Genomic DNA, 16,139 nt, shown 5'->3' on the forward strand with positions numbered 1-16,139 from the left:
AAGGCCAGTGCGCGGAGAATTTGTTGAGATAACCTAAATAATGTACAGATTTTTTTTTTTTAAATCAAGTAGAGTGTATGGTTGGATTTCTGCCAGAGGCGTGGGTGTCCAGTTGCTGAAAGGAAACACTCGCTCGAGGCAAGTACCAGGCTTGAGCGCGAAGTATCAACCACAGTGGTGATCCCATAAGGGATCCTACAGCAAGCAGGGCAGGGCCGCCCCCCTTGCACAAGTGCCCCTGCTGGTTCACCTACCCGCCTCTCTTCCCAGATTGCACCTGGTCGGCTCTTGCCGCCTGCCTGCCTGCGAAGAAACTGAGATGCAAACTTCCCGGCCTCGGAACCCCGCTGCTTGGAGAGATGCTTGGAGAGCCGCTCCGCTGTGCCCCTGGCCGTCTAGAGACTGGTATTCAACCTCCCCGCCCCCGCCGCCGTGAAAGTTTGCTCTGGATTCGCTGCTCCCCCACCTTCGCCCCCAGGCGGGAGAACCGCATAGGAGTTCCTGGGTCCGTGGTGCACAAATACACCCACCAACAAAGGAAAGCCCATTAAATCTTCCCTCCTGTGAACTCACGCCCTAGCGGATACCTCTTTGAACTGACCCCCGCCCCCACAGCCCCCTCGCTGTTTGGGGCTCTCCCAGCCCTCCCGGGCTCGCTCCCTCCCTCCCGGCTGCGCACTTTTGCAGCGCGCTTGGTCTTTGATGTCTCTTTACATTATGGCAGAGCAGCCACACGCTCTTCCCCTGCGCCGGGCTTTGTGTAACGGAACTGACATTTGGCCTTGATACCTGTATCTCTTGGTGATTGCAACAAATTTCTAAAATAAATATTGTACTTTGATCTCCCGGCATTGCATTTTTAATGGACGCTCCAAACATTACTTCATTAGGAAGAAGTTTTTCTGGAGCTCCGAGTGCGAAGGGAAGGAGGTTAAACAGCAGTTCAGCAAAATCTCTCTCAAACTTCAGCTAGGGCCTGGGAGGGCTGGATTCCCTCGAGAGTTTTCACGATGAAGAGTAACGACTGCGAACGCTGCAGAATGGTCCCACTGTGCGCCTGGGCACTATCCTAAAGATGCATGAACTCTTTTAAGTTCACAACCACTCTATAGAGGCAGCAAATTTACAGATGGGGAAACTGGGCACAAAATACTAACTTGCTTATTAAGATCTCCAACTAGAAAATGGCAAGGCAGGGAAAACCTGTCTTCAGACTCTTCAATCACTTAGTTCTTAATCACCTAGCCACCTCTCTGTGGCCACTGATGGTGACTTAATTGGCTAATTGGGTATCTTAGAAGAAAAGTTAACAGCTATAACGAAGGACATGTGAATTGGTTCTTCTAGCCTTCTTGGTAAACCAGCTTAGCCCAACCTACTCATCTCTGGGGTGAGGTGAGTTTGAAAAGTCCCAAGGAGCCAAAGAAGAAGCAAAAACTAAAGAACCTAACCGACTTCGAGGGCGTGTGCATGTGCCAGCGTGTGTGCACACCTAAGGGCTCCCTTTCTGACCTCTGACTTGCATCTGACAAAGGGTTCCCTCCGGTCCCAAGCTCAGGGACTCCATCCCTTTCTTGGCTGGACGTGGGAAGGAAGAGGAAGACCTGCCAGGCCCCAGAGCAAAACCACTAAGTCTTCTCCCCTTTGCTGCTTCCAGAACACGGACATCACGTTCAGGAGGAGCAAGGCAGTGTGTCCGAGCATTGAGTGATTGCTCACGGTTTCAGGAATGAGATCTTTTGCAGGAAAAGAAGGAAATTCGAGTGTAGGAGAGGATGTTCATAGTATTTGAGCCACAAGAAGCACATTTGTCAGCAGTAAAATCTTTCGCATTCCCTGACGCTCTGGGCGTGGGAGAATGAGGGCTTGCCTGATGGCACAGTGTCACCACCCTTGATGGAATTGTGAAGGGCACCAATATAGCGCTCGGACTCCGAAACCATTAGAGTTAAGCTAACCTCTGGCACTGCATGGGGAATGGGGACACCTGATCCTCGAAAGTCAGTCCTGGTCGCACTGCGGTCCCCCAAAGGACAACACTACGCAGAAAGGCTGGGTACGAACTGATCTGGTTCGGGGTTTTCCCAGGGGCTGGCGGCCTTGAAGAGAGCAAACTGTCCTCAGAGAGGTTGGATGTTCAGGACACACCAAAACCGAGGCGGGCCTCGTCGCAGTGCAGTCACGTGAGTCGTGGCTTCAAGGCCTCCAAGGCGGTTCCCAGCGTGCAATAACACCACTGCAGCGAGGAACCGCAGGGCCCCGCCAGCCTCTTCCTCCTTCTGCTTCCCGCACCCCCAGGATATCGGATCTGGATGTCCTCCCCAGTAGGATGCACCCTGCGCCCTAGACGGGAGGGAGGCAGAGGGTCCGTCCGTCGACTGTACCTCCCTTGCTGGACCTGGATGGCTAGAGATGTTGGATGAGAGAGACACCCTAGAGAGCGCTACTCTGCCTCAGGGTGAAGTACGCCCCGCACCTGATGACTTTTCTTTTCCCTCCGGGAGTGTCATCCCTCATATGATTGTGGGTTTTTTGAACCACCACCACCACCACAATAAAAAGGCTTTCTTGGGTGTGCCTTTTTCAGAGTACTTCATCTCCTAGATCTGTCCGGCTTTCGACAGACAAATTGCTAGCATCGCTGGGACTCCCAGTGTGGCCTGATAACCGTCTGACGCCTGCCCGGCCCTCCTCAGCATCCAGGACTTCCAGCCTGGGGAGAACTGGGCGGCAAAGCACAGTTTGCCCCCTCGAGTGTATATTACGGGTTGCTCTGGAGTCCTGCCAAGCTCAGCTCTGCTAGTGAGCGCGGCGCGGATGTTTTTCCCAAGCTCACTCTTTGCAAAAGTTGTGGCCTGAGGAAAACTTCCAAGTCGCCAGCGGTAACGTCACCAGCGGTCTACTCTGGCTGGCGGCCCTGGAGCGTGCGCGCCACCCACTGCCGCCCTAGGCAGCTGCCTGGCCCCGCCCCGGGTCACAGCCCTGCCCGCGGCGGTCGCAGGGACACGCGGCCGACCGGGTGCGGTCGGTCCCACGCCCCGCCCTGGGAGTTCGCTCCGGTCCGCGGCAGGCGCGGGCGGGTGAGTGTGTTGTGCGGATTCGGGTAATTACCGGGAAGAGTTATCCTCATCCCAGTCTCAAAGTCCCGCGCCTGAAAGTTGAAGGCAGATTTTTCTAGAGATAACAAAGACACTTTGTCACTTTGGGCGCTGCCTTGGTGCAAATCTTTAATTGCAAGTGGGGGGCGGGGTGATCGAGTGTCTAGAGCAACCCAAGCGCGAGTCTCCAGGCGGCAAGGCCCCCTTTGATCAGGAAAATCCAATTATTTGTGTATATACATTTCCCACATAGTGATTACTTCATTAATTGTCCCGCCTTTATCTCCTCCCTTCCCATCCCCCCTAATAATCAGTTCTTTTATCCAGACCAACAAACACACCATAGGAGCTTTGTGGATTCAAAGGATTTGCTTTCGCTTCTGAAAGAGCCGCTATTCTTTGATGATTGGGTAGCGGCAAACTTCAAAGCCATAAATCTTCCCTCTGACTGGCTGGCGGCCCAGCAAAGTCCTTATCAAATTCTTGGAGGTGATCCTGAAGCGCACAGACCGCGCGCGGGGCGAGCGAGCGGGCGAGGGCGGGGAGGGCCCCGGCACGCAGAGCGGGCGCCGGGGAGGCACGCTGGGCGGCCGTTCGTCCTCGCCTTCGGGTGTCCATGCCTCGGCGGTGGCGCCCCGCTCCGCAGCGAGCGGCCTCCAAGCTGTAGCCATGGCCGCCGTGGCTGTCCTCCGGAACGACTCGCTGCAGGCCTTCCTCCAGGTCAGGGCCGGGCCGGGAGAGGGTGGGGACAGGTGGGAAGTGCTATGCCCATCTCTCCTGATACTCTGTGCACCCTGAATCTCAAAGGGAACCCCACCGGCGGGTGCACCTGGAGTCAGACCTAGAGATGCCCACATCAACTTCACACCTAACCTGGGGTCAAGAATGAGGCCTTTGGGGGAGGGACACATGGATCTGGGGGGCCGGAGGTGCGCGAGTGACGGAGAACAGGGCCTCAGTTCACCCTACTGGGCCCTCATGCTGAGTTCAGCCTGGGGCGGGTGGAGGGGGAGCTCAAGGGGAGAGCGGAGAGGAGAGCTTAAAAGATGCTGAGAGGGTGGGAGGATGGGCAGCCGGGCTGTGGGTGTTTCCATACTCTTACTGACCCAGGAGCTCGGAGCCGCCCGTGGGATCTCTCCGCCTCTCGCTTTGCGCCTTTCTTAAAGGCTGGATGGTGTCTCTTTGCACCAAATAGTTTAGCAGGAAGCGCTCGTGCGCCCCGCGTTCAGGTAGCGCAGGCACTAAAAGTTTCCCGGGACCAGTGGGTGCGCGCGTGAGGTGCAGGGGAGGGTCGGCCAGACGGAGGAGGGACGGAGGTATAATAGCGGGCGTGGGGGTGGCGGGCTGGCCCAGAGTCCGGCGCTTGGAGCGCTAACCTTTTGTCTCTTCTCCGCCCTCCCCTGCCGCCGCCTATGCAGGACCGCACCCCCAGCGCCTCCCCGGATCTGGGCAAGCACTCGCCCCTGGCGCTGCTGGCCGCCACCTGTAGCCGGATCGGCCAGCCAGGCACGGCGGCGGCCCCGGACTTCCTGCAGGTGCCCTACGACCCAGCGCTGGGCTCACCCTCCAGGCTCTTCCACCCGTGGACCACGGACATGCCGGCGCACTCGCCAGGTGCGCTGGCGCCCCCGCATCCCAGCCTGGGGCTGACGCCACAGAAAACGCACCTGCAGCCGTCCTTTGGTGCTGCACACGAGCTACCACTCACACCCCCCGCTGACCCCTCGTACCCCTACGAGTTCTCGCCGGTCAAGATGCTGCCCTCGAGCATGGCAGCTCTGCCGGCCAGCTGTGCACCGGCCTACGTGCCCTACGCTACGCAGGCTGCCCTGCCGCCCGGCTACTCCAACCTGCTGCCCCCGCCGCCGCCGCCGCCTCCGCCGCCCACCTGCCGCCAGTTGTCCCCCAACCCGGCCCCCGACGACCTCCCTTGGTGGAGCATTCCTCAGTCGGGCGCCGGGCCAGGGGCCTCCGCGGTTCCGGGGGGCGGCCTCTCCAGCGCCTGTGCCGGGGCCCCCCACGCTCCGCGCTTCCCCGCCTCAGCTGCCGCCGCCGCTGCAGCGGCCGCCGCCTTGCAACGGGGCCTGGTGTTAGGCCCGTCGGACTTTGCGCAGTATCAGAGCCAGATCGCTGCGTTGCTGCAAACCAAGGCCCCCCTGGCGGCCACGGCCAGGAGGTGCCGCCGCTGCCGTTGCCCCAACTGCCAGGCGGCGGGCGGCGCCCCTGAGGCGGAGCCGGGCAAAAAGAAGCAACACGTGTGCCACGTGCCAGGCTGCGGCAAGGTGTACGGCAAGACGTCGCACCTGAAGGCGCATCTGCGCTGGCACACGGGTGAGCGACCCTTCGTGTGCAACTGGCTCTTCTGTGGCAAGAGCTTCACGCGCTCTGACGAGTTGCAGCGGCACCTGCGGACTCACACGGGCGAGAAGCGCTTCGCTTGCCCCGAGTGTGGCAAGCGCTTCATGCGCAGCGACCACCTTGCCAAGCACGTCAAGACGCACCAAAATAAGAAGCTCAAAGTTGCTGAGACCGGGGTTAAGCGGGAAAACCCGCGGGACCTGTGAACCCATCCTGGGACGTCCCGAGGTGACTCCCGCCTCGGACCCCCTTCCCAGTACCTCTTCCGGAGGTCCCGAGGCCTGTGGGCCGCAGACACAGGGGAGACTAAACTGATGAACTTTCAGTTGTCCGCCTCCCAAAGTAGAGCAGGGCTCCCACTATCCCCAGCCCTAGAACAGAGGGGCGGGTGGGATCTGGGACCTGTTGGGCATGGTTAGGATCCTTGAGTTACCCCAGGAGTGGTTCTAAACTCCGAATCATTCCCACCATCTGGGAGACTTACAGCGGGGGTATCACCCCGAACTGGCCTTGTATATAGAAACGCTGCTGAATGAAAGCGAAAGGACCTCGGGAGATTTTAAAATAGTGCTCGGGTTTTCGCTAGGACCCATTCGGGCTTTGTACAGGTTATTTAATAGCTTTGTTAAAGAATAATTATAATAATTATACATTAATAAAGTGTTTCCTTTGTCCTCAGCTACACGCAGAGCTACAGCATGATATGTCTCTGTAAAGCGACCAGCGATTGCAGCGTGAAAATAAATACGTTAGGGTCACCTTAGGAAGACCCGGCAGAGTAGATCCCATTTGATCTTTTCTTCTTCCGGGAGGCTTAACTAAGCGGTCAGGTTTCACTGGGAATTTGATGGCTCCTGTGTGCTGCATGTGTCGGCGGCTTCTCTGGTTTGCAAAGTTATGGGCAAGCATTTGGGTGCATGGATAGAAGTAGGGCAAGGTCAGATTTGTGGTAGGGGCTAAGGTAAGATTTTTTACAGTTAGTTTGAGTTTCTCATGCGACTTTAGGACTTGACTGTTGGGTGTATTTGCAGAAATCTGCAAATACAATATCCATTCTTTTTATGTGGCGAATTCCCTGTGGCTTTCCATTTGTTGGTATTCTCAGGACAGGTAACACACAGGCTCATCTGTCTCCCTGGAGTTTGGTTGCTCTGGTGTTGGGGAGGTAGTAGAGATGTAAGAGTCTGTGCACAGGTGAGATATTGGAGTTAAAGAGAACAGAGAAACTGGGTACCCTAGTTATGGTTGTTCTTTGCCTGGAAGAGAACCAAAAAAATAACCGTTCCAGGTGTCACTCCCATTTTTCAGTCCCGTCAATATTTATAACTACTGCCTTGCTTGCTTGCTTTTTAATCTTTTTGCTCTGGAAATCTTAAGAAGTCTTGTATCAAAGTAACTACCTAGAGATATCTGGTTAGGCCAGGGCATTGTGTATCTTGGGATTTTATTTATTATTATTTTTTAATAATCAAAATAGACTAAGATTTTTCTCAGGGAGGATCCAGGAATACATATAGCTTGGAAATGTGAAAACAAGATGTTTTTTATCTCAACTTCTCACCCTTCTCTAAAATTTGAAATTTTAAAGTTTACCAATGTGTTTTTCAAGTGTCTTACCTAACTTATTGGTGTTTGCTTATATTTGAATTTTTAAGCCTGAAACTTAAAACTGTTCATTAACAGGTAAACCTTTTGATTTAGAATTAGCAAAAAGAGAGAAAACAAAAAGGAAGTGGCTTAATTTTTTAACACCATGAATGACAAATTTCAGTGAATCATCTTTTCACAATAGAAGTGAATGTAAATCAATAATATTTCACAATTTTCTAATTTTTGAAGTCAAACTGTAGGGTAAATTCTTAAAAGCTAATTGGGTAGTTCTTGAGACTTGTGTTAAGTAAATCTCAAACATCAACATAAATGAGATGAAAATTACTTTTATACTCCTAAGAAATAGAATTTTACTCTATAACGGACAAGATAGCAAATAAATATTACCTTCTTTGTGGAAGTATGCCTTGGAGCTATTTACTTTCGTTATACATTTTGGAACTATTTAATGACAGGAATGTGAGTGGTCCTGGATTTTCCACCTGGGAAATGCAATTTGGGCTCAATTTCCAAGGGTGTGGCAGTTTTGTAAGCAGTAGTAATAAAGTTGCTTAACATTAATATACATGTAAATGTGTACTCTTCATCTAAATCAATTCTAATTAATCAATCTAATCTTTATTTAGATGGAGAGTACACATTTAGATGTATAAATCAATGTGAGGAGTTACAGAAACTCCCGTTCTGTGAAGTTACAGAAATTCTCACACCTGAACCGTGCCCTGAGATCAACTTCAGAGTCAGAAAAGTTTTCTTGGCAGGTGATAGGGAAAGGAATCCTTGTTAGAGAGTGAAAAGACCAAGGGCTTTGAACTCAGGAAATTTGAAGTGATTATCTCATATGGGAGAATACCTTTGGTAGAAAAGAAAAACAGCAATTTTGAAATAAGTCTAATGGCTATTACTGACAGCTATGATTTATTTAGTATTCAAAGAGATGAAGTGTTGAAGATAAAGTTCAGTGAAAATAGCTTTAATATGTGGAATTTAAAATCTAAACTGATGAGATATTGAAGATAGTTTTCTTCTAACTATGTGTTTTTTTTAAAGGAACAAGGTAAAATGTATGGAATTTACCAAGCAAAGAGTCATTTTTTTAAAATATTTTTTTAGTCAGTAATGGGCCTTTTTAAAAAAATTAATTTATATGCGTTGTTGAGAATCGAACCCAGTGCCTTGCACGAGCTAGGCAAGTGCTCTACCACTGAGCCACAACCCCAGCCCCAAACAAAATCACTTATGACAATAACTTTTGTCTTATGGTTGAGCTTAATAGAACCTACAAATTTAAAGTACAGTAAAAGTTGTCTTTAACTTAGTACACCTGAAAGCATGTTGCTCATTTTACCACTTCAAATCTATGTTCCAGTTACTTTAGAAAAAAAAAAAATTATGCCATTTTCCAAGTGGAAGTCAGGAAGCCATAATAATGTGATATTATTGTCCAAGCATAGGAAGGAATTTCATGTTGATACTGAAAAATACGCTATGAAATGCTCAAATGCAATTTTGACAATGCACAAAGTTCGAGTTTATAAGCTGTTAAAATTTGAACTGCTCCTGTATACTTTTTCATAAGACTGCAACCAAAGTACAATTTAGGTCATGAAAATTATTTTAAAATATATTAATATGCAAGAGTTAATAATATACATAACATGCATCATAAGTTAAACATCACTGTAGCAGAAAAAGTTAGTGAAATTCAAATGAGAAGTTTGGTAACAAGCTGCTGTTAAACTAAATTTTTTAAACTGGGGTTTGACAGCATCCAAAAACCAAGTTTAATCTACCAACTTTATTCGAGGCTTTGCATAAAGACCTCACAGCACACAATTAAGTTTTAAAAATTAACTTAATATGCTGATTGCCTAAAATGTCACTAGGCTTTTCACATTTTTAAAAGCAACTATTTTGGTAGCATACAAATATAGAATGCCATATTTTAGAAAACCCTAAAATTAGTGTTATATGATTTTAAACTTTATACTCATGAGTGAATGAAACATTTTGATCAAGCACATGGAAACAGAGAAATGGAGTTAACAGCAAATTAGCTAATTTGGAATGGTGTGTTTATGAACTTCACACTCAAGAGTTTTCTGCTTTTCTTAAGGGAAAATTATGTAAATATAACCTTAGCTAATCACTAATTTTTAATAGTTCTGATAATGAATGAAAGTAAATTATGTTAAGGAAAATAAACTGCACTATTCACCTCTGTTAATCTTTTCTAGATTTATCTAGAGTTTAAATCTTTTTTTGAGATGCTGAAGGTCAAACCCAGGGCCAGGACATGCTAGGTAAGCACCAAGCTACATCCCCAGCCCCTAGAGTTTAAATCTTGTAACTGTGTGGCTTATAATGTTGCTTATATTGTTTGTTTACTTTAAGTCAAACAAGACATGCCAATTAAAATATTAATCTTGCTAAGCATGCTTCTTGCAGAAACCTATTTCAAACAATGACATTCATAAAAAAGTTTTTTACTCCAGCTTGCACTGTTTTGTAATACTGTAGGTTTTTTATTTTGAAGTTAAATTGTGTTTATTTATTTCCTTATGCATAAAAATGTTAAATATTTTGAAAAATGAGAGCATTTGTTTTAGGAAATGGTCACTCTCAAATTGTTTTCTGGGGTTCAAATTTTAGTATCTTTCAAAAATAAATTTATTGAAGAATATTGCATACAATGAAAAGTATTCAAAACCTAAATGACCATCCTGTAACATATCATGAAGCAAACATTTTAAATTATCTGTTTAAAGCAGCATCTTCAGCATTTTTCATTTATTTTGGTTCTGCTGTGAGAGTTTCCACAGAATGTTACTATAGCAGTAGCTAAGACTTCAAATTCACACAAATACCTAAGGAGTTATGTAGGCTCTAAAACTGCAAATATCTTTAACTTGCTTTAGCTCATCACATTACATAATTGCAAAGTTGACAATATCTCATTAGGAAACAGTTTGTATTAAGGAATCACATTCATACCTGAAGTGTGATTTATAGTAAATGTAACTATAGTTTATTCCCAATTATATATCATTACCTTCTTCCAGCTTAAATGAATCCTTCCCTACTTACTGGAGTTGAACCCAGAGGCACTCTACCACTAAGCTACAACCCCAGCCCTTTTTTATTTTGATACAGTGTCTTATTCAGTTGCCAGAGCTGTCTTAGAACTGTGTTCCTCCATTTCAGCCTCCCGAGTAACTGGGTAGAGGGGAATTTTAAGAGAATATTAGAAGAAGGAAAATAAAATCAAGAGAGCTGAGTACTAGGGCAGTTTTAAAAGGTGACATGCCCATCATAGTTTGATAAAGTAGGAAAAAATAAGGGAAACATCTGGATAGATGCATGTTGGTAATTTTATGTGTGTGTGTGTGTGTGTGTGTGTGTGTGTGTGTACACACAGCTATTGACCATGACAACTTTGTTTCACAGTTGTTTTACTATTACAACTTATTACTGATTGAAGATTTGCACATTTATGATTGATATGGTATAATTCCATGCTGACATTTTAATTGCTTCCCTTTCTAGACTTTTCCTTCCATGTCTTAAGTGATTTTATAAAGCATTATTTCAATTGACAATTCATAATTCAGTCCGTACATGTGAACTGCAGTAGTTTCTATACAACATAATAATTAATTAACTAATATATTTTGGTTGTCTACCTAGTACCAAAATTCAATCCAAGGAAAATAAGTCATTTGTTAAGTTTGATATCATATCGAAAATCTGCAGTTTTTATTCTTCAATGAGTCCTTTCTGAATTATGAAGATTGAGCCTGCATATTATGAAATGGAAATTTATTTTACAGCAAAACTTCAAAATTTTTCACTAGTTAAAATTCTGACTTCAAAAATATACTAAAATTTTCTAAAGTCTAAGATGGTATCTCCATGTCATCTGATTCTTCAAATATTAAACTGCTCCATCACATAGGTGCTTTCTAATGATTTTATATTTAACAATCTAAAACACAGATGGAAAACATCTGGGCCTCAGCTTAACGTCATTCAATTCACAAGGCAAGTATCAGAGCTAACTCCTCATTTATGCTTATAGTTGGGAAAATACGTCCTAATATTTTAAGTATTTGGCAACAATTTTCTAAGAGTCTACATGCTATGAAAGCTTATTTTTCTGTGAATTTTGTGTTCCTATTCTGTGTACTGCTTTTTCCATTTGGTTTGTCTCTTATGGATGTCATATTCTATCTATCCATATCCATCTCTTGCATGAAAATTTTGTGTCATGTGCCTTTCTTTTCTCAAAGTATTTATGCCTGTCATTTGATGTGACTCCCTGTGATACAAAATTCCATAGGCTTATGAACTGCAGTTAGGGCTGAGGATGTAGTTTGCCTAGTGTGCATAAAACCCTAGCACCAAACACACACACAAAAAAAATTCAATATTTTAAATCTGTTGTATTTTTGACATTTATATTTCTTGGTCTTAGTTTTAGAAGGGGGTAAATTCAATGTATAATTTGTAGATTCAAGTCATGTTTTACTTACATAGAACTTGCCTAATGATTCCTGTGGATTTATGAACATTAATGGGAAGAATCACTATTGAAATGGGAAGATACCACAATTGAAAGTAAAATTGTAACTAAGACTTTGGTGTGAGATAATCCCAGCTTGGATAGATTTTAATTAATAAAAACTATACAAAAGGAAATAGATTACCCAAATCTATAAATATAGCCCTTTGCTTATTGAGCTGAAATTTTAATGGGGGAGATGTGAACACTAAATATTTAGCTTTTTTGTTTTGTTATAATATTTGATGCAGACTTTTCTCTCACAGTCTTTATTCTTCTGTTTGATCCTTGATGAAATCCATGCCATCTCTTGATAGTACACAGATAACTGCCAAGACAGTTATTGTGGTAACAAATTTTGTACTGAGCCCAAGCTTGAAGTACAAAGTTGCTATACTGTTCCGAAGGAGAAAGCACTCCTCCATCAATTACAGTTCAGGCTTGTCAATAGAGCATGTGTGTCTGGAACAGCCAGGAACTAGAAGCGGTGAGGCTTGAGCTGCCCACTGCTTCTCTTCCAGGCACATCTAAAAGTGGGAGAAAGGTAAACAAATCCTTCGGAATAACAGACATGGGGAATATCCTATCTACACAGGGTATTGAAAGGGGTTCAAATAGGGCCATTGGGTAAAAACCGAAAGGCAAGGTTTGAGCGCCTTCTCAACCTAGAATAGACCCCTGGGGAGGAAGGTGCTTCCCTCACCCCCAGGTTTAAGGGTCAGTTGTTTTATTTGTTTACTTTCTGTTTTGTTTTAAACCAAAAATGGGTGTGAATGGGCTGTAGAGGAGCTGTGGACTTTGACAGAGGACCTTTGGACCTGCATGATCTTTATGGTCTTTTCCAAAGCTGAAAAGCTTCAAACCTAAAATCTGTAAATGAGAAAGTTCAAATAAATAATGACAGCTACCCACAGTGCAACAGTACTGCACACTGGCACCTGATCTCAGAAATCTTGTTTTTAAAAAGTATAATTCTTAGAGGCATTAAAGGGGAACAAAGGTAATTTAGGATAAATCAGTACCTCACACAAGTATGCTGAAAGTTACCTATACTTTACTGACAAGTAGGTTTAATTAGCAGAGTGAGTGCCACCAAGCTGGCTGAACAGAGGTGTGCAACTCTGCCACCGTAAAGAACTACAGCGACAAAGGAAAAACTATTTTGAGAGTGATTGGAGGAGAACTCTGGAAATCAGCAAGATGGAGACTGGAATCCTAAACAGCATGGGAAGAAGGAAAGAACTGTTACCAAGCAAGGGCTTCTTACTGTCCAGTGCAACACTATGGCATTAGGTTTTGCAAAAGGAAAAGGCTTTATTGCACAGTCAACAAACGAGGTAACCAGGAACTCAGATCTGCCTCCCTGATCAGTCGGTAGCAGGGGAATATATGGGAAGTGGGGGTGGGAGGGAGAAGGTTCTTGTTGTTTGGGTGGCTTGCCTCTTCACAGATTACATACTTTTCAGGAGTGAGTTATATTCTGTGCTTGGGAGTTTGAGTTGGTGATGTCATCAACAGATGAGCTGGCTGCTGCTGCTTTTGTCCATTCTTGAAAAACTGGTTTAAAACTTTAAGAATCATTAGTGAACGGTCTGGATGCTTTTTCTGAAAGAGAACTTTGCTATTTAAGGAATTTATGTCTGGGTGTGACCAGACCCCCCTTTTCTTTGGTGGGGGAGAATACATGCATCAAGTGTTTCTTGCTAAACCCGTAATAAGAGGTCTAAGTTTTGCATTGAGAAATGAGTCATTAGAGTCATTAGTGGAAGACCACCATTGTGTCTAGGCAATCAATTGCCTAGAATAAGAAATGTTATAAACAAGGACTGAACATAGAAAGGAATTCAGCCCAATGGGAAGCTTAGACATCTAAAAATGGAAAGAGGGCCCAATCCAAAGTGCCAGGCGTTGGGGATTCCCTTCAGTGAATTTGCTAGCTTTAAAATCTTGGATACTTCTAATTCCACCTGTGGATGTGTTAATACCTATGCAACAGCTAGTATTTACTGTAGCATAGACTCCACCTTGAGGGGCCAGTTTAAAAAAAAAAAAAAAAAAGTCTAGGGCAATTCTATTCAAGGATACCTAGACCAGAGATTCCATCATGGTCTTGCAGGCCTTTTTATTATCAGGACTATTATGCCAACTGCATACTGGACCTCATTTTTGCCAGTTGTTGGGCTCCAGTAGTCAGTGTAGGTCAATATTTTCCAGAAAATATGGGGGGGTGGGGAAGGCTTGTTCTTATTTTTCCTAAAAAGTTACTTAAGGTCAGTTAATGGTTCACAAGAATATTTAAAATGAGATCAGCTTCCAGTTTCCATAGCTATCCAATATTTGATCCTGATTAACCAGGTTTTACTTTTCTCCAAGTGTTAACGTAAGTACAGTGAGTGGTACATGTGTCTGTGCATTTTCTTCCTCATTAGCAGGTAGTTGAGAATAACCTGGTTACCAAGAACTACATAGGCAAAGGAATATTTTACAGACAAAAGTGAGGATTTCATCAGGTATTCCAAACAATAATCTCTGGCCCAGTGATTAATGAGTGGTGTCAGTCCAAGGTTGAACAATTACTGAGCAGATATACTTGTAGAAGTTCTTTCTGCATAAGGTTGTAGTGGCCTCTGCAAACTTGTGGTCTGGCAGAATCTTTTGTGATAGTTATTATCAAGTAATCATGTGTAAGAACATTTCTTCACAACTTTCTGGCTTTACTTTTTGGTAGGGTTAACCCAAATCCATTTTGATTCTGACAACTTTCACACATCTTTGACATTCCCCCTCTTTTGTTCTCTTAAAACAAAACTTTGCTGTCGGGGCTGGGGCTGTAGCTCACTGGTAGAGCGTTCACCTTGTACGAGTGAGGCACTGGGTTCGATCCTCAGCACCATGTAAAATTAAGTAAATAAAGATATTGTGTCCACACACAACCACAAAAATATTTAAAAAAAAAAAAATTTGCTGACCAGCCATCTGTTAGATTTTGATTGTCCCTTGCTGGGATGGATCTGTCCCGTTAGTTGGTAGGATATGATCCCATATTGGAGGGAACATGGTTGATGATTGGGAGTTAGTGTCATGACTCTTAGCCACTCTGGAGCAGCAAAGACATGTAAAGGAGTGGTCCTCAGGCTTAGCTTACCTGGAATTCATTATGAACTATCTACTCTGTAGATAATGCTTCTCATTTCAAAGCACTGGGTCAGTACAATTTTGTTAGGAATTGTACTTGTGCAGGATTTTGACAGGCAATAGATACAAAGTTTAAAAAGGAAAATATAAAACAAAAATAACATGAGCAAAGCAAATCCAGTTTGCTTCACAGTTAAAGAAGCATCATTTTCTATAGTTGTGCCATTTTTACCAAACACAAAGAATAATTCGATTGTAAAATGAGTTTAGTTTTATCAGAAAACTGTATTTAAGAGTACCTGATGGGTTGGGGATATAACTCAGTTGGTAAGGTGCTTGTCTCGCATGCACATGCACAAGACCCTGGGTTCAATCCCCAACACCAAAAAAAAAAAAAAAAAAAAAAAAAAAGAGTACCTGATCACCCAGCATGGTGGCACATACCTGCAATCCCAGCAACTTGGGAGGCTGAGGCAGGAGGATCGCAGGCCAGCCTGGGAAACTTAGCAAGGCCCTGTCTCAAAATAAAATGGACTGGGGATGTAGTTCAGTGCTAAAGCGCCTTTGGCTCAATCCTGAGTAGCAACAAAAACAAACCAGAGTACCTGATGATCTTTTTTCATAAATCTGATTGCACATGCCTTAGAGAAAAAAACTGGATAACAGTTTCAGATAGCCATAGTGAAAATTTCGATGAGATTTCAGCAGTTCACACACACACACACACACACACACACAAAACCCCTGCATACAGCACTTTAAGCCAACAATCATAACTGCTAACATGATACAGATCATCAGACTTTTACAAATTTTACTAAGAATAGGTCAATTTTTTTTTTTTTAGAAAAGAGAATTCACAAAATGGAAAAATTCACTCTGACTGCACTTCAGTGTGTGTTTGTGATCCCCCCCCCATACCTTCCAATGTGAGTTCTCACATCTGACTAAAGACATGCCTTCAGAAATAAATCCTGCAGATCATATAAGCAAATTAAAAATCAGTCTACTTCTTTGATCTTTTAGCCTTTTTTTTTTTTTTGGTTTTGGAAAATTCTAATTTTTTTTATTAAAAATCATAAATTTACATAGGGCAATCTTGTTTGATTCATTCTGTTATTTTTTCCCTTCCCCCCACCCCTCCCACCCCTCTTTTCCCTCTATACAGTCCTTCCTTCCTCCATTCTTACCACCCTCCTTATCCCTAACCCTAAACCTAACACTAATACTAACCCCTCCTACCCCCCCTTATATGTCCTCATCCGCTTATCAGCGAGATCATTCGTCCTTTAGTTTTTTGAGATTGGCTTATCTCACTTAGCATGATATCCTCCAATTTCATCCATTTGCCTGCAAATGCCATAATTTTATCATTC

The 16,139-nt window shown here is 44.5% G+C and overlaps 2 protein-coding genes across 3 annotated transcripts in view; both read left to right on the forward strand.

Moving 5' to 3' along the window:
• MYO3B (myosin IIIB) overlaps window positions 1-386 on the forward strand; it is a 548,027-nt gene extending 547,641 nt beyond the window's left edge. Inside the window, exon 35 of the mRNA XM_079135470.1 lies at window positions 271-386. The gene's annotated coding sequence lies outside the window, so the exon portion shown is untranslated. The remainder of the gene's footprint in view (window positions 1-270) is intronic.
• A 2,635-nt stretch (window positions 387-3,021) lies between these two features.
• On the forward strand, window positions 3,022-6,135 carry SP5 (Sp5 transcription factor). Of its 2 annotated transcripts, XM_079135490.1 has the most exons (3): window positions 3,022-3,080; window positions 3,426-3,818; window positions 4,517-6,135. In XM_079135490.1, the coding sequence occupies exons 2-3, from the start codon at window positions 3,768-3,770 to the stop codon at window positions 5,660-5,662; spliced, it is 1,197 nt and encodes a 398-aa protein (XP_078991616.1). In that variant the 5' UTR covers window positions 3,022-3,080; window positions 3,426-3,767; the 3' UTR covers window positions 5,663-6,135. The 2 variants fall into 2 exon arrangements, with proteins under 2 accessions (XP_078991616.1, XP_078991615.1); XM_079135489.1 differs by lacking the exons at window positions 3,022-3,080; window positions 3,426-3,818 and adding an exon at window positions 3,830-4,327.
• Window positions 6,136-16,139: the final 10,004 nt, after the last annotated feature.

This window comes from Sciurus vulgaris, assembly GCF_902686455.1.
Source record: "Sciurus vulgaris genome assembly, chromosome: 3".
In the NCBI taxonomy this organism is placed as follows: Eukaryota; Metazoa; Chordata; class Mammalia; order Rodentia; family Sciuridae; genus Sciurus; species Sciurus vulgaris.